This window comes from Mastomys coucha, unplaced genomic scaffold (assembly GCF_008632895.1).
Source record: "Mastomys coucha isolate ucsf_1 unplaced genomic scaffold, UCSF_Mcou_1 pScaffold14, whole genome shotgun sequence".
In the NCBI taxonomy this organism is placed as follows: domain Eukaryota; kingdom Metazoa; phylum Chordata; class Mammalia; order Rodentia; family Muridae; genus Mastomys; species Mastomys coucha.
Genome location: NW_022196896.1, coordinates 91,213,573 through 91,232,176, shown reverse-complemented (window position 1 = coordinate 91,232,176; position 18,604 = coordinate 91,213,573). Strand labels below are relative to the sequence as shown.

At 41.2% G+C, this 18,604-nt stretch overlaps 1 protein-coding gene across 1 annotated transcript in view; it reads left to right on the top strand.

The window, feature by feature from the left end:
• The first annotated feature begins 4,274 nt into the window (after nucleotides 1-4,274).
• Nucleotides 4,275-18,604, top strand: part of LOC116089198 (prostaglandin-E(2) 9-reductase-like) — a 16,956-nt gene continuing 2,626 nt past the window's right edge. The window contains exons 1-8 of the mRNA XM_031368848.1: nucleotides 4,275-4,454; nucleotides 7,375-7,497; nucleotides 11,599-11,766; nucleotides 12,458-12,574; nucleotides 15,050-15,127; nucleotides 15,519-15,641; nucleotides 17,402-17,511; nucleotides 18,029-18,194. Of these exons, the coding sequence (XP_031224708.1) occupies nucleotides 7,417-7,497; nucleotides 11,599-11,766; nucleotides 12,458-12,574; nucleotides 15,050-15,127; nucleotides 15,519-15,641; nucleotides 17,402-17,511; nucleotides 18,029-18,194 (843 nt within the window). The 5' untranslated portion in view covers nucleotides 4,275-4,454; nucleotides 7,375-7,416. The remainder of the gene's footprint in view (nucleotides 4,455-7,374; nucleotides 7,498-11,598; nucleotides 11,767-12,457; nucleotides 12,575-15,049; nucleotides 15,128-15,518; nucleotides 15,642-17,401; nucleotides 17,512-18,028; nucleotides 18,195-18,604) is intronic.

Sequence of the window (18,604 nt, the reverse complement as noted above, 5' to 3'; positions counted from 1 at the left end):
CCTTTGTTAAGAACCAGGTCGACTCTGCTACCAAGAATGTGCAGGTCCACTACCATCGCCTGGAAACCGGGGACCCGGAAGACAACACTCTCGAGGTTCAAAGCCCACCACCTTCGGCCTCTGCTACTCAACAGCCCGCATCAAGACCATATGGGCAGCCCCTGCATTTCCAGGCTGTACGAGATGCTGGATGGAGAGCTTGGTTTTGCCCTAGACGCCTTTGGTGAACCCTAGTAAGATCCTCCTGCCCCTCGCGACTCTCTTGCCTTAACTGTCCTCAGCCCACTGTGGTTTTACCCCACGGCCAGTAGACCTGGTAAGTCAGTGAAGGAGTTGACGGATAAGACTCAACCACCTAAGACAGGGCAGCCTCCGGTGGGGGTGCTGACCCAGAGATGGGTAAGAGATCGAGCACCGCCCTCTAACAGGCTCAGGTCCACCGTGAGACCCTCTCATTGGCCAGGATCATGTTAACTCTTTAATCAAGGGTTTAGCCCTCCCGGGCCAGGGTTGTAAAACCACCCCCGGAGAACCCATTGCAGAGAGCGCCTTTACTAAATACAGAGGGGGGAGATGTTGGGAACCAAATAGCCCTTGGCTGACCTGCCTCCACCTGACTAGAATCCAGAGATAAATATTCTGCCTGGCAACCACAAGTTTCCTGCTTGGCCCTGAGAAAAGAATGATCAGTGTACCTTGACTTCTGAGAAACCGTTACCTACCCAACCGTTTCCTCCCTACCTGTTGTCCTCGGGGTTCCCATGACCCCCCGAAGATCTTGTAATTCTTCACTGTACTCCCTCCTGCCCCCCGCCCTCCCAAAACCTTGTTTTAAATTTGAACTTCTGCTTTCAGTAAACGGCTCTTGACAAGCAATGCTTCCTTGAGTCCTGTCTTCTCTCTCGCCCATTCTTTATTTTCAGGTTGTGACCCTCCTCATGTCCCCCGAATTACTGAGACCCGAGGGTCGGGTCAGTTAATCTTGTTTTCATGGACCTTAATGTCATTGTGACCACCAGTTATTTTTGGTTTTGGCCTTACTTAGTTTAATCAGAATGGCCTGGTCATTCTGTCTCAACATTGTGACCACCAGAACTTTGTTTTTACAAAAAAAAAAACCCAAAAAAACAAAAAAACAATTTCTCAGTGTCTGAAGCTGCTGCTTGCTACTGTAAAACTTCGTTTCCACATTGCTTGCTGCTTACAAGAGCTGGAATATGGCTCTCTTATTTTACTTTATTTCTACATCTCCAGAACTCTGTTTTTCACTTTATTACTTCAGAACATCATGAGTAACTTCAGATCTCTTGCCACTGAGCTTTTAGTTCAACTGCAAAGGGATCAGTGACATGGATTACTTCTGTAATTCAAGTAATTGCTCACCTCGGATAGACATGATCAAGATAAAATACCTGAAGCAGGATTTACTGGAGATGTGTGGTTTGTGAAAAGTGATGTATACGTTGTGTTCTGATGAGGAGCAGGAGTTGAGCACCACAAGCACATATTTCAGACCTGTGCTGAAATAGAGGAAGTTTCCTACTTTCACTTTAGAAACATTTACAGAAAATTAGGGGGTCCAATGTCCTCTTCTTGCCCCTGCAGGCACCAGAGAAGCGATGCACAAAATACAACACTATTCTCTGTTAAAACTATATTTTAACAAAGCAACTCTAAATCTTTGCCCCATGCTCCTATTCATAACATCAGAATCAAAATACTATAGGAGGTCTCATGGGAAAATGTTCCCACTCTGATTTTGTCCTCGGGTGGCGAGGACTAGCACTTAAAGCTTAAGTCCTGCTTCTCTCACGCAGAAGACATCTGATCTCTTCTGAAGGGATTTCTTTATGTTGTACCATACATAGGTTGAAAGAGAGGTTAGGCTCAAATATACCACAACAGTTGTAGCCTCAGTAAGTCTGTAAGGGTCAGTACATCTTATAGAAGGACCACCCTGGGTTCAAGAGAGGCCAAAGAGAAAGGCATCAGAGCTGGAGGGATGGCTCAGTGGTTAAGAGCACTGACTAATCTTGTCCAAGTCCTAGCGCCAGCTGGGTGGCTCACGACCGTCTCTAACTCCAGTTCTAAGGGGTTGGATTCCTTGCATCTTGGGCTGGGATGTCTTGCATCAGCAAGCACCAGACAAGTGATACATGGACATAAATGCAGGTAAAACAATCACACACATAAGATGAATTTTTTTTAAAGATTTATTTATTTATTTATTTTTATGTGTATGAGTACACTGTAGCTGTATAGACAGCCCTCGCTCTGGCCCCACCCACTCTGGCCCACTTGCTCCGGCATAATATACTGTAGCTGTCTTCAGACGCACCAGAAGAGGATGTCAGATCTCATTATGGGTGGTTGTGAGCCACCATGTGGTTGCTGGGAACTCAGGACCTTCGGAAGAGCAGTCAGTGCTCTTACCCGCTGAGCCATCTTGCCGGCTCCAAAATACTTTTTTTTTAATGAAAGATTATGGAAGAAGAACGTTATTTTAGGTAGATTGGATATATTAGAGAAAGCAATTGTTGGAAAATTGTATGGGGTCTTGTCTTAGGGTTTTATTGCTGTGAAGAGACACCATAACCATAGCAACTCTCATAAAGGAAAACATTTAATATCAGCTGACTTACAGTTTCAGAGTTTTAGTCCATTATCATCATGGTAGGAATCATGGTAGCATGCAAGTAGACATGGTACTGGGGAAGGAGCTGAGCGTTCTACATCTTATTTCACTCATAGTTCCATATAAGAGTTCATTATCAAAAGCAGTGAGAGCAGGAATTCAAAAAGAAACCTGGAGGCAGGAGCTGATGCAGAGGCGATAGAGGAGTGCTGCTTACTGGCTTGCTCCTCATGGCTTGCTCAGCTTGCTTCCTAAAGCACCCAGGACCACCAGGCAAGGGGTAGCCACAACCACAATAGGCTAGCCCTCCCACATCAATCACTAATGAAGAAAATGCCCTAGATGCTTGCCTGCTCCTGGATGTTATAGAGGCATTTTCTCAATCGAGGCTCTCTCCTCTAAGATGACTCTAGTTTGTGTCAAGGTGACATAAAAACAAGTCGCTATAGCACCCAAACACTGTGCTTGGACTGATTAGTAAAAAGGAAGTGAGCTTCTTAGCAGTAACTAGTATGCACACCTTGAACTAACCTTTAACACTGACCAAAATTTGGAGTTAGCCTTCTTTACAAGGAAGAACTGATTTCTTATAGTATGCATTCTTTTTTTTTTTCTAATTGCTTTTGTCAGAATTCCTACCAGAAGATCCATTTACGCATCTGACATGAGAGATGCCTTGGATCCTGGAGACTGAACACAATGCTTCCCACAAGATCACCTTGTCTGCCAATTGACGGTCAGCTGGAGCAAAGTCCCCAGAGGTGTGAGGGAAGACATATTTGTGTCACATTCTGAAATACAACATCAAGTTCTTTATCCTAAAGATTCTCATGTTTTGAAAGGTTCGTTTGTTTCTATTTTACACCTGTGAGTGTTCTGCCTGCGTGTTCGTGTATGTCGTGAATGATGCCCGTATCCATGGAGAGAAGCAGGCGGTGACGGATCACCTGGAACTGGAGCTACAACCACCATGTGGGTGTTGGAAGCCAACCTGGCTCTTCTGTAAGAGCAATGAGAGCCTTGAAACACTAAGCCATTTTACCAGATCCCACCCTAAAGATTCTTCCCTGTTCCCTTTTTGACCTCAGTGTTTTGTTTTCTTCTGACTCCTCTGATACCATCCTTATTTGCCTAGAAGTCTGGGGCAGGGGGTGGGGAATGAAGACAATCTTTTGTTAGGCATTTTGGGGTGGGAGTTGGAAACATTTTCAACATTTAGGGAATTACCAGTAAGAAGTTATTGGTAAGTCAATACTCTTCAAATCCTTCTGTTGGGGGAACAAGCAAAAGAAACTTACTCTGAGTTCTACCACTTCATTTTCAGACTCTATTTAAACGTAGGAAGAAACTAAATTCAAGGTTCCAGGCCCTAGGGGAGCCAAGGACTTCCCAGAAGCTGAACTGCTTCTACTAAAAGGAAACAATTGTTTCAGCCCAGACATCTCAAGGACAACTTCTGCATCTTGCTGGCAGGGTCAAACTGATTCATCTTCCAAGGCCCAGAAACCTACTCCTAACCTGATTGGTGAAAACTCCCTTGCTCAACCCCTTATGTCAAATATGATTGGACATGGCTACAGCACACCCCACTCCCCCTCCCTTTATGATTTCATCCTTTAACCGTGCTGCGCAATGTCCCTTCAGTTCCCGACTCTGTTCTGCAGCCCTGATTGATCAGTGGCAGCTTGATTACATTTTTGTCATCTGCATTGCCCTGGTATTTGAGTTAAATTGGATTTATGTTGGATTTAAGTGGACCCACAACACTTTGAGGAAGAAGAAGACACTCCACAGTCCCTCAGCTCTTCTTAATTTGGAGGTAAGGCAGGAGTGACTAAGAGTCCCAAAGACCAGAGAGCTCCAAGAGCCTGGAGAGTAAGTGCTCCTTGTGGTGAGGCTGGTAAGATGGGAATTAATCTAAGAGAAGCATCATGACTCAGGTGGAGGGGACTGTGGAGAAGAAAGCTGAGCATCCTGCTCTGGAAATGCATCTATCGTCTTCTGTCGATAATCGTGTTATAGGTAAAAGGGAACTCTACACATTTTTCCCAAAACAGACAGCTAGGTTTCACGTTTGTTTTTTCAAAGGTTTCAGCAATTGCCTCTTTGAGCTATGGTTGGAAAAAAAAAAGTCAACTCACACTAGTATAAATTCCACATTCAAATTTTCACAGATTTAAAAATTGATTTGTAAAATTTGATCTTAAATATTCATAGGTAAACAATTCAGATTCATAAAATACAAAACATCTCAAATATATTAAATTGGGTTGTCAAAATAATATTAAAAGGATGTGTGAGATATTTAATGCAACCAATTCTTTTAATTTTCAAAAGTTATTTGAAATACTATATTAGAATCAGCACATTGTTTTAAAAATTGTTAACTTTTAGTGATATCTTTTGCACAGAGAATATCTTAAAAGAAATCAAAGAGCAAAGATAGTAGCAATATGTTTGTAGAAAACTCAGAAGAATGTAGAGGTAACTTTTTTTAAAAAGGTGGAAAGGTAGAGACAAAAGGGTCCCTGGAGTCCAGCTTATGTCACTCATATTCAAGATATGACCACCTGGCCTCATGAGTGAGGCACAGGTTCTAGTGGAGGCCCTGGCTCAAAAACAAAGTGAACAGCTTCTGAAGAAGGACATCTGAGGCTGATCTCCAACCTCCAAGTGCATAGACACACAGGGACACCCACACAAACACGAACACGCATTCATGCGCGCGCGCACACACACACATGCATACACGCACACACACACATGCACAGACACACACACACACACACACAAGCACATGCAGGAGGGCATGCATGCACACATACACATACGTACACACACACACACACACACACACACACACAAAAGCATATTTTCATTTACTAGGTTTCACAGTTACAATTGGATTTATATATTTCATTAATAAATATCTCAAATAAGATTTTTTTTGAGACAGTTTCCCATTATTTACTCCTGACTGGTCTGGAACTTGCTATGTAAGCCAGGCTAGCCACCTAGCTCACAGAGACCCACCTAGAATATTCAGATTAAAGGCATACACACTACACTTCTCTATTTGAAGACTCTTGAGAAAGGGGAAAACTAATCAAAAGGCAATAAAACTACCAGCTACATAGTAATAAATCTAATAAAATATGAGTAAATAACTCAGTAAAATGGTACAAAATGTATTGAAATGTGATGATACAATGAAACTATAATATTCCTATTAATAAATTGAATAAAATATATAAATGTTATAATGGGAATATGAAATTTCTTGAAACATATTAAACAACAGATTTTTATAGATATTTATATCGTGATCACAGACTCAGTATCAATAGTATCAGTGAGTCGATTCTAAACCAATCAAAGGTTCCAATACAGTATCAAAAATGTTTAAGCTTATTAAAAGTTTATAAAGTAGTTATAAATTTTATTTAACACATCGTCAATAAGTCAAAATAAAGTTACTCTTAAACAGAAGGAGCTATGGAGAAGCTTCTACTCTGTATAACAAGACTGACGTTGAACATTATAAACAGAGTACATATTAAATACACTAGGCTGAAAGTGAAGGCTCAGTCAGGAAAGTGTGTCCCTTGAAATCATGAAGATCTGAGTTTGACTCTAGAGCCCACATTTTAAAAGCTAGGTGTGGTAACATACACACTTGTAAATTTAGTGTTGTGGAAGCAGAGGCAGGCGAATTCATAGCTACCTAACTCACTTGGCAGGCTCCAGACTCTTGAGAAATCACGTCAAAGAAAAAGAACAAAAATAAACACAACCACAAACAGCAAAATGGATAGTACCTCAAAAAACAGTCAAGGTTGTCCACCGGCTTCCACACACGTGCGTGTGCACACAATGCATACAATGAGGCTAAATGAATTCCTGAGGTAGAATATATATAGTTAATATATATAGTTCAAGAGAAAGTAGTTGCACTTTCTCTGATTTCTTCATATCAGATCTCAAGTCAGAAAAGTAAAACCAGCAAGACCAACCCCAACCAAGCAAATTCATATTGGCTCCTGTTCTAAGGGTGTTCAAAATGAAATACCAAGAACGCAATACAACCAAGGCAAAGACCAAGGAAGGTGAATGGAGAGTTCGCTTGAAATGGTGCTGTTCAGTTCCTCATAATGAAAGAAATAGCTATTGTCTTGAAAACAGTGATGGTTAAGATGCTTTAGCACCCAGGAAACTAAGCAGTAAGTGAGGGTGAGTTTGGGGTTAGCCTGGGCTCCTTAGTGAGTTTGAGGCTACTTTGGGCTAAATAACGAACATGTGACTGAACTAGAGAGTGAACGAAGAAGCACTTCAGATCATCAAGATTTCAAATCCTTTAAAGCAACTTCCTAAATATCAAAACTCAAAGTAGCTACATTCCAGCTGGGAGACTCCGGGGAATGGCCCTAACCGGAGTCCATCTCTTAGTCAGTATCTAATATTTAATAAAGCTTCGTTCAAATTTGGCCCAAAATGATGGGATTTGTTTCTCTGGAAAATCTCAGGAGTAACAATGCTATAATGAGAACATCTGTTAAAAACTAAATGCGTTATCAGTATATATTCATGTACTCAGGAATCCTCATTGAACTGGTTCCACTTCTCTGGGCCATGCGAGCTAGTACCTCTCTCCTCCACACAGCACTATTTAGAAGTGGGACAGGAAGTGAGTAACAATTAACCCTGCGCTCACAGCTGCTTTCTAACTTCCTGTTACTCAGTGATCCAGTGATAGCAGGGAAATCAGAAGCAGAGCCTGCAGAATGAATCCCAAGCGCTACACAGAGCTAAGTGATGGCCACCACATTCCTGTGCTTGGCTTCGGAACCTTTGCTTCAGAAGAGGTAAGGATGGTGGTGTTGGAGTTCAGAAGAAAATCAACAGGACCTTCCCATCTCTATGTCATGAATTTTGTTACAGAGTTTTCTGAATTCTTAATGGATCCCAGATAGTACTCATTTTCCAGATAACACATTAATTATTTTTGCATCAATGGGATCAGAATACTTCATAGAAACCAAAGAAGGGATTGGTGTTTTGATTTTTTTTTTCCTTTGGTTTTGGTTCTGGTTTTGGTTTATGATTCCCTAGCTCTAGTCCGCTGTGGCTAGCTTTGCCTGAGTAGAACATCGAGGTGCTGGCGCTGAGCAGAACATCAAGGTCGTGAGGTACTGGGGTATGTGGAAGAAGCTGCCATTTTTCCCATGGTGGAAGATAAGCAGGAAGAAGAGAAGCAAAGGAATGAACTAGGGCAGGGTACAGTCCAAGGACACAAAGACATGCTCCCAGCCCCCTACTTTCCATACCTCCACACACAACGAAACAAAAGCAAGGGATTAATCCAATGATCTGGTCATGGTTTAATTACCTCTGTAAAAGCCAACATGACATACCTAGAGGTGTGTTTCAGTAATTCCTTGGAACTTTGGTCCAAAAAAAAAAAAAAAATCCAAATCAAGTCAAAACAAACCTGCATAGACAGACAGCTGGCAATGTCTTTCTCCTAATCTGTAGGTTATTTTGCCATTCTGTTATTCTACTTGCTGCAAACAAATGTTACACAAAGGTCTGCAGGCAAGTAAAGAATTCTGAGAGCCGGAGAAACCATTTTCTCCAGGGATGAGCAGACTGACTGGTTCCATAACACCAAATGGTCAGCCCTGAAAACATGTACAAGTAACGCTCTCCGGCCTAAACGGGCTGTATTTAGGAATACATGTGTATACATACATTCATGTAATGGCAATGAAGAAAAAAACATCAAGTTGAGAGAGAGCAAGGAGGGAACTATGGGGGGGGTGGGGAGAAAAAAGGGAGAGATGTTAAAACTATATTGTAATCGCAAAATTTTTAAAAATTACTAAGATATACATTTAACCTTTGCCACAGACTGGGGTTTCTTATGGGGTCCCTTGTTCCACGGGACGAGGGGTTCTGGCCAAGTGTGCACGGGATTCGGCTTTGACAAACAAACTCGAAACGAGTGGTGTAAGGTCTGAGTGTATTTCTCAAAAATGACATGAGGCTTTTACAATCATTGTAAAAGGGAGAAATGAAAAATCTGGCAGCTCAGTAGTTGAGGTATATCTGAGGCCATCTAAAACACACTGTATCTAAAACATCAGCCATCTCCTCTGGACTGGCGCAGCACCCCTGGGCTCCGAACATGCTTGGGCCGCATGGACCCAGCCAGAGTCCTGGGGGGCTGCAGGTGCGCAAGCCAGGAGGGTAGAGGCTTGAATCTCGAGTGCTCAATGCTGAATGCTCGAATCTCGAATGCTCACTCTCTCGAATCTCAAATGCTGTTGCACCCCCAGGGCCCAAGCGCTCTGGGCCCAGGGGGCTGCTAGTCTACCTAAGTTCTAGTTCTAGTCTGAGTGTTAGCGAGTCTGAATGTTGAATGCATACTGCTGAATCTAGAATGCTGAATGCTCTATGCTGTCTCTCTTTCTGTAAGCTTTAATGCCCTACCTACAAGGCTGGAGGCAGTTAGTTAGAATGGCTTAACATTCTAAGCCAGGGTTTAACTAGGACGTTGGAACATTGGTGAGGGTCAGAGAGCAGTGTCCAAATTTTCTCTTTCTTGTTGTAAAGAAATGATATCTTGGTGGGCCCCTAGCACACAAGTATGAGGACATATCTGGGCTACCTCTGAGTTTGGGGTGCCAGGCAACAATGCGGAGGCAGGAACCTGACTTTCTTTGAAGTTTACGCCTCAAATACCACCATCACGCAAAGTGTGCATGGCAAACCTTATCAAAAAAAAAAGTTAAAAAAAAAATGTCTCTTAGTTATGAACAATTCTATATATGTATTTGAGTTAAAAGAGGGCTGGCTCCCTGTACTAGTGATATGAAGGATTTTTCCTGTGCTTCCTTCCTTTGCTATCACTGATTCAGGATAACACAGTGCTGCTCCAGTTACTGTGGCTTAGTAGCTTGTCTTGAAATTCAAAACTACAGTGAGATAACATTTCACCTCTGAATGGCTGTTGCTAAAGGACAGCAAAGAGCAAACACTGATGGGTGTAGAAAAAAAAAAAAACAAGAGCACTGCTTTTTCCTACACTGCTGATGGGAATGTAAATTAGTATAAACACTAAAGAAAACAACATAGAAGTTCCTTAAAAATAAAGCATGCATGTGATCTAACCATAACCTCCTCATCTATAAAAGGAAATAAAGTCAGTATGCTGGAGTGATACAAGCAGTCTCAATAGTAACAATTATGAATTGTTGTCCACCAAGCAATGGACGAATGTGTTATTGAACGCATATACATACACACAGAGTGAAGTATTGTTCAGCCACAAAAAAATTTAAATTTGTCATTTTTTATAAAGTGCATGAATTAGAGGGTGTTTTAAAAATAAGTCAGACACAAAAACCAAATACTGCATGTATGAAAACTACATTTGTTGACTTAAATGGTAGAATGGTGGTTATTAGATTGGAAATAGGTACCAAAACAAGAATGAGGTTTAAGTTCTGGCATGTCAATAGAATGGTGATTATAGTTTACAGTATATATACACACACATACATATATCCGTAAAGAGTATTGAACCTAAATCCTTGGACAGGCTAGGCATATGCTCTGTCATGGAAAGCTATTACATACATCACCAGACTTGGCACAAAAGCCCTCTATCTTGAGACAAGCCCTCACTATGTTGTTCAGTCAGTTCCTGAACTCAGGAACTTCCTTCCTCAGTCTGCACCACCATGTCTGGCATTATTTTATTACTATCTAGGAGAGAGTAGCTCAAAGATCTGAAATGAATTATGTGAGAGAGGGAAATGCTAGTCATGCTAATCTGATTGATGCGCGTTTGAAACATCACTTCAAACTCTGTGATGCCTCTGACGTTAGCCAACCTCGTCATTATGGTGCCAGCGAGCCCTCCCTCCTCGGAGCTACCATTTCCTAATGATGTCATCAAACAGTAAATTCACTAATGGACCAACCTACTAGTGAGGTTGAAGCCCTCATGTTCCAATTACTTGATCAATCGGGGCACAATTAAGATTGAGATTAAAATTAGAACATTGCATGCCCAGTTCCCTGAAGATCATGGCTATCTAGTGATACAAGCTCATTTAATCCATTTAAAAGAAACCCTCAAATCCCAACAGCCCGAGCAACTGGCCAAATTTAAGGTCTCTGAGCATTAAGGTAAAGTTACTTAAATATTTTCTTACATTATATGGATAATTATTATGATTATATGTTATATAATTATTATATATATATTACATATATGTATACATATATATATTTGCTATATCCCAGCAGTATACATTTTTATTGCTAGTAATTACTTCAGTCATACAGATAGAATGGCTGAGGCACAAGTTAAGACAGCATACTGCCATGTGTTACGGTGTCTATTTTCAAATTAGATCCTGGCAACCTTAATTTTTCACTATTTTATAATAGAGAAGAATGCCAATTGTTTTTTTAACTGTTTGCACAGAGAATAGTTTGTGAATGTCTGCCTTCCTTTGGGAGAGTAAAATTTTAAAGTGTTCTGACAGAGGATGTCTATGTAAACCCTCAGCCAAATACTTAGGAATTGAGTCTCTCCACAGCTTTCCTGAAAACAAAATATCCATGTATTCTCTAGGTGAAATGTAATGGGAATTTAGTGTTTTGTATTCTGTGTGGAAGTTGAAGAGACTTCCAACACTTTCCTCAGTATCTCCTGCAGTGTACCTTGTCTTGGCTCATCTTACTCTATAACCGCTTTAGTCTCGGGCTGAAAACTTTTCTCAGATGCCAACTCTCATTATCTGAGAAGACCCAGGCAAACCTGGGAAGACACATCACCCCAGAGACAGAACTCATGCCACACAGCAGAAGCATGTAGTTTGTAAATAGCTAGCTAAGCCAGGACGAATTCAATCACTCAAATCTCAAAGTACTCCCTTTGGTTGCTGTTCTAGGTTCCCAAGAGTATGGTTCTGGAAGCCACCAAAATAGCTATAGATGCTGGATTCCGCCATATTGACTCAGCTTATTTCTACCAAAATGAGGAGGAAGTAGGGCTGGCCATCCGAAGCAAGATTGCTGATGGCACTGTGAGGAGAGAAGATATATTCTACACTTCAAAGGTATTGTGCATATATGGTATGCTGGTGTGCAAATGAATGAAATTGGTGTGTTGATATTTATATGATTTGATCAGTAGACAAATTAGGCATATTGGTCTAGTGTTTAATTTCATTCATTCAAACAATGCTGAAAACAGGAAGCTGGTGGTCTCTCCTCACCATTGTTTGAATTTGTAACTTTAGTGTAAAATTATTACATTTTTAGTCTTATCTGAAAGCAGAATGATTTAATATGGGCAGAGTTATAATCCCTTGGGTAACTGATATTTCTTAAGATTCTTGACATCCAATTTTTACTTTCATCAGTGATAGAGAAGTAGAAAAATTTCTTCCTGAATATCTCATAAAACATTGCTAGAGTCTAGTATTGTACCTAATACATATTAAAATCTTAACTCTTTCTCATTTAGTAAATGGATAAAAAAATAAGATAGACACCTCCTTTGTAAACTCTTGTGAAATACATCTCAGAGGTTGGTTGTTACTGTTATTAATATCCAATTTTTACAAAAGTATTAGTAATTTCCTTCCATTGTCCTATAGATTTACTAATAAAATTCAAATATATATCAGGCTTGACTTTGTTGGTTAAAAATGAAAAACTCAAGATTTGACAGGGTATTTTGGCTCTGTGGTCATCAGTTTCTGATCAGTTTTAAACGTCTCAATTTTCACTTTCTAACATTTGCAGCTTCCCTCTACGTGTCATAGACCAGAGCTGGTCCGGCCTTGCTTGGAACAATCGCTGAAAAAGCTTCAGCTGGATTATGTTGACCTCTATCTGATTCATTTCCCAGTGTCAATGAAGGTAAGCAACCAGCATCTTCATCGTGACCATAATTTTCATTGGTGATTTATCTAGACCTAAGCAAATAGATAGAAACGTAATACATGTATCATGGAAACCATTCAAGATAATTCGTGGGAAAAGCGAGGAACAAATCATGCTAGATTGATGGATTTGGAAAAATCTTGAGAAATGTATATACATATACATTTACATATATACATATACATATGCATATATCTTTTACTCCAAGTTTTGTCTTTTGTTCCATCCCCATCCCTCACTAGTAGCAAATATGGCTTGTTCAGAGTTCAAGGTTGTTCATATTCAGTGCCTTATCTACATCTTCCTGCATAAGAATTAATCTTGATTTAGTCTCTATCCTCATTCCAAACTGTAGGCTCCTTTTACTTTTAATCTTTTGTTTTTTAAATCAATCTCTTTAACTTTTGTTTTTTTGTTTTTTTGTTTTTTTTGTTAGTTTGTTTGAGATGGGTCTAGCTTTGAACTTACGATGTAGCTAAAACTAACATTAAATCCAGATCCTTTTGCCTCCGTATGCTAGGATTATGAGTATGCACTATCATGGCCACTGGTCCCCTGATATCTGATAACTGCACAAAGTTAGGCAAGTGGCAGGAACAAAGGGTGTTTTCGTAAATAAAGTGATGTGTCTCAAGGAAGAGCTGTGCTGGCCAATCATACACTCTTAGTTTTGAACAGGTTCCAGCTACGTTGACCTGCTGGTCTCGACGGCAGTTCTGGATTGTCTTTTTCTAACCGTCTGAGTGCTGGGATAACTGAGTACATCGGCACACCCAGCTCATACTGAATGGTTTTGAACTTTTTGTTTCAACTGACTGGTTTACAAGTTCCTTAAAATCTATGACTTTATTCTCATCTGTAAATGTCAATAAGAATATTACTACATAACTCACAGAGAAGAAAATAGGTTAAATGGATTGATCTAGTGCCTGGAACATTGCCAGTACTTGGTAAATGCATGTGTTTTAATATCTGTAAAATAAAATGTAACAAAACAAATGATAACTCTTACTCCATGTCTCGCAATAATGGAAACTGTACCCATCTTTAAATTGTTTAGTCAACAAAAAAATGACATTTGACCATTGATATCTTCCCCTCCCCATGATTCAGTCTCCTTTGTATGACCCTTGACATACTGAACTAAAAATTTTTTAAAAAGCTTAAAATTAAACACAGGATGACAAACATAAGTCATAAATGGTGGTTTTTGAGAGACACTAGTTGAGGTTAGAAAAATATCTGCTCATTAGGATGTTTAACCTTATGACCTGGAAAACAGATTTCTCTGTAAACACATGCAACATTCTGAAAAGAATCCAAACCTAAGGAATGCATGAGTCACACTTCCTAGGTGGACTCAGGGTTTGTCTATACTTATCTACCACGGAAAGGGCTGCAAATGGAGCTCCTCACCTGGAGTCTCTGTAAGCTCCAGAATCTTCAGCTGCGTGTTGTTGCTATTGATTTTTTTCTGATTTATCTTTGATGTTTAGAGAAAATTAATCTAAAGAGTTACTCTAATACCAGTGTCTTATCTACTTCCATGTTTTCTTTTTTTTTTAGTTCATACTTCTTTTTTTTTTTTTTTTTTCTTGGTTTTTCGAGACAAGGTTTCTCTGTATAGTCCTGGCTGTCCTGGAACTCACTCTGGAGACCAGGCTAGCCTCGAACTCAGAAATCCGCCTGCCTCTGCCTCCCAAGTGCTGGGATTAAAGGCGTGTGCCACCACCACCCGGCTAGTTCATACTTCTTATAACTGAAAATAAAAAGGTCTGCAGACCCAACCTGTATTTATTTGTTTATTTACTTACTTTTGAGACTAGGTCTCACTTAGCTCACCAACAAGTGGAGGATGAGCTTGAACTTATCATCCTCCTATCTCCATCTCCTAAGAGCTGGAATTACAGTCATGAACCACCATACTTGATGCATGCACTGTTGGGGATTGAATCTAAGGCCTTGTACATGCTATTTCACACCATCTACCTACCAGCTAAGCTGTGTCCCCAGTTCCTTGATGCACCGTGTTTAGCTACTATATCTAACCTTTGACCTTTGACATCATGCTCTGAGAAACTAACACTGATGGGAACACTGTAACTGTGTTAAGACTGCAATTTTTTATTTGCTGGGGATCATGACCGTGTAATTACTAACCTTCTCAGTGGCAGACAGATGTTTCTCTGGGGGAAATCACACTGGTATTAAACAGTAATGCAGGTCAAAAAGACCTAGGGAAAGGTTGTGAATTAACACATATAATAGATGCTAGAGAAGAAAAGACATCTGTTACCTTAAGTAGTCCTTACAACTTAATATGCAAAATCTTGTGCAAATATAAACCTAATTAATGAAAATTATGAAACCTAATATATGTGTGCTGTATACATTGCTATGGGGACAGTCGTGAAATTGGTGAGATGGTTATAATGACCGTTTCCATTCCAGCCAGGCAATGATCTTAAGCCAACAGATGAAAATGGGGAGTTATTATTTGACACAGTGGATCTCCGTGACACGTGGGAGGTGAGTATTGGGATAAAGAACACAAGGGAAGTTAAGAAAGGGAGTCAGGTCTCCACTTCACAGGTGAGAGGCAGCCATGCATCTTTAGATCAAGAAACACGTATCTTTGCTAGGGTTATTGTGCCGCTGTGGGGAATATATGACAGATACCTGGGGAAGCATTGGGAGGGATACCTTCCACTGTGTACAATCACCTCTCTGCTTCCTAAGGAGAACAAAGGCATCCTTCCTGTCACCTGTCCACATCTAAACGGGTTTCTCCTTAATAAGCAATGCAGTTAGCTTTATTTTCCTTCCCTGACAGTGTTCTTTCTAGCAATACAGCACTGCATTCTTAACCATCCACGATCGTCTTCCTAAAGTATTCTTTACTATCTTCCCCCTACCCCAGGCCATGGAGAGGTGTAAGGATTCAGGGCTAGCCATGTCCATTGGGGTGTCCAACTTTAACCGCAGGCAGCTGGAGATGATCCTGAACAAGCCAGGGCTCAAGTACAAGCCTGTGTGCAACCAGGTGAGTGAGATATATATATATATATTCCTGAATACAGTGATATATATATTCCTGAATACAGTGATATATATTCCTGAATAAAGTGATATATATTTTTTTTCCTGAATGCATAAGTACAACTTGCCCATTTTGTATAGTGTTACTTGTACATATGTTTTCAAGGCTGACCATTTGATGTGATCTTCCCTGGGGGATTTTTTTTTTAAACATTTTTTTTATTTTGTAGGTATATTTGTATGAATGATATCTTTCTGTCTGTCTCTGTATCTCTCTTTCTTTGTCTCTCTCTGGGGGGAGAGGCTGGGCATGCTGTGGTTCATGCGTGGATGTCAGAAGTCAACCTTGTGGAGTTGGTTTTCTCTTTTCACCTTTATATGGGTTCTGGAGATTGAACTCAGGTCTGACCAGGCATGCGTGGCAAGCTCCTTTACCCACCCCTCACTGCTTTGATGCCCAAGAATACCCAGTTGTCACCAGCAGAATCCCTACCAAACTTACTCTTTTGTCCTTCATACCTGCCCTCATGAGTCTTCACCCAAATTCTTGCTTTATTGGTACCATTTATCTGCATTCTGTGGTCCAGAGTTTGTTCGACTCTGTAGTGGTGAATTAGCTAAACCTCTTTGGCTCCCGACAGGTCGAGAGCACTGCTGCATCTGCCCAAAAGCACGCACACACACACACACACACACACACACGCACGCACGCACGCACGCACGCACGCACGCACGCACGCACGCACGCACGCACGCACACGCACACACACGAACATGACAGCTACTTTTGATATGCCTTGACTAGTTCAATGGCTGGGTACTTCTAAACCTCCCCTCCACTAGCAAACACTCCCCTCCAGTATTCTTGAGTTAACATCTTTTAAAATCTATATTTCATCTCTGCTACCCCAGACCAAATGGGGAAGAGGCTACTAGGGCCACGTTCCCAGATTCTTACATTCTGGCGGGCATTTAAGTTTCATCTTTCTGTGATTCTCCCCTCCCCTCCCCTCCCTTCTCCTTCCCGCCTCCTCTCCCTCCCCTCTCCCCTCCCCCTTGCCCACAAGTCCCACCCCAACTCCCTGCCTAGCCATTGGCTGTACAGCAATTCTTTATTATCCTTCAAAGCCAGCTGGGGACAGGGACCCTCAGGTCTGAAATCATGGCTTTTGGGAGCCGAAATAAGACAAAGCACTAGAGCCAACCCTTAACCTGCCTCAGCAATGGTTTTGCTTTTTCCATAAAAGTTTTTATTGATTCTTTATTAATTTCACATCATGCACCCTGCCCAAATCTCAGTCATCTCCCTTTCCCTTCATACCTGCCCTCTCAACCTCCCCCCCCCCCAAAATAACAAAAATAATAAAACAAAACACACACACACACACCATTTTGCCCACATATCTTTACTTGCGAATTTTCATTGCAATGAGTCACGGGTCTGGTTGGACGCCTCTGGTTTCCTTTACACTATCAATACTGGATGCTCACCTGGATTCCCCTCAGATATCCCGTTGTTGCCCCTGTGTCGTGGAGGTCCTGCAGCGGGTGGGCGAGCGAGCGAGCGAGCCTCTGGGTGTCTTCAGTCTGCCTGCACTGCGGCTTCTCTGTTTTTACTTTTAAAAAGAGGATTCTTACTTGCAGTTGAGGTTTTCTATCCGTATAGACTTTTCAGCTCAGCATCTTTTACTTAGGAACGCTTCTTTCTCATAGTCACGTGGCGTTTTCTACAGTCCCGTGCCTTTCTATCTTGTCCACCTACAGGTAGAATGTCATCCTTACCTGAACCAGAGCAAGCTCCTGGATTACTGCAAGTCAAAAGACATTGTCCTGGTTGCCTATGGTGCTCTTGGCACCCAACGGAGTAAGAACTGGTAATAAAGATTGTTAACTAAAACTGGACCGTGGTGGCGCACACCTTTAGTCCCAGCACTTGGGAGGCAGAGGCAGGGGAATCTCTGAGTTTGAGGCCAACCTGGTTTACATAGTGAGTTCCAGGACAGTCAGAGCTACACAGTGAAGCCCTGTCTCAAAAAACCAAAAAAAAAAAAAAAAAAAAAAAAAAAACCAAACAAACAAACAAAAAAAGCTTGTAACTAAATCATCCATAAGACACATATAAAATAATTTCCGTTTTACACTTCTGAGGGTTTTTTTGTTTTGTTTTGTTTTGTTTTGTTGTTTTTTGTTTTTGTTTTTGTTTTTAATGAATTCAACAAGCTCACAAAGGAGGGGAAAACAACAACTGAAAATATTCCAGATGATGCCAGCCTTACTGGGTTTGGGGTCATATTTAAGAGTCCTGGATCTAGAGTGAGCACATCCATTTGTTCTGTAAGCCTCCTAACATCAAATCTTGACCTCAAGCAGTCAATATTCCTTTCTCTTCAGGATAGAGGAGAATGCCCCATATCTCTTGGAAGACCCAACTCTTTGTGCCATGGCAGAGAAGCACAAGCTAACTCCGGCCCTAATTTCCCTCCGGTATCTGCTGCAGCGTGGGGTTGTGGTTGTCGCCAAGAGTTTCAATGAGAAGCGGATCAGGGAGAACATGAAGGTGAGGAGCAGGCTGTGAGCATCAGGGCTCTGCAGTGTCTGTCTCTCCCGGGAAGGCCTCTTTGTGAGCTCCCAGTTGAATGCCTGTCCCTGGCATTCTCTGCGCATGTGTGTTTCACGTGCTCCCATGAGCATTCTCTTCTCTACAGTAGCATTCTGGGTTCATGGCTGGAAAGGATTAGGATGGGCTGGGTTTCAGCTTTAAGTTAGCAATGTGCTCTGAAGCCTTATGCAAGCCAAGATCTGTCATTCAGTCCCTGAAATGAAGGAACTGGACCATGTGATTTTCAGCTCATATTAAAAATTCATGCTGTATGTCCTTGATGCTCATAAAGAGAGTACTCAAACACTGGTCCACTCTGTGGGTTGGTTATCTTTATTTTCAAGTAAGAAAATACTGTTGCCTAAGCC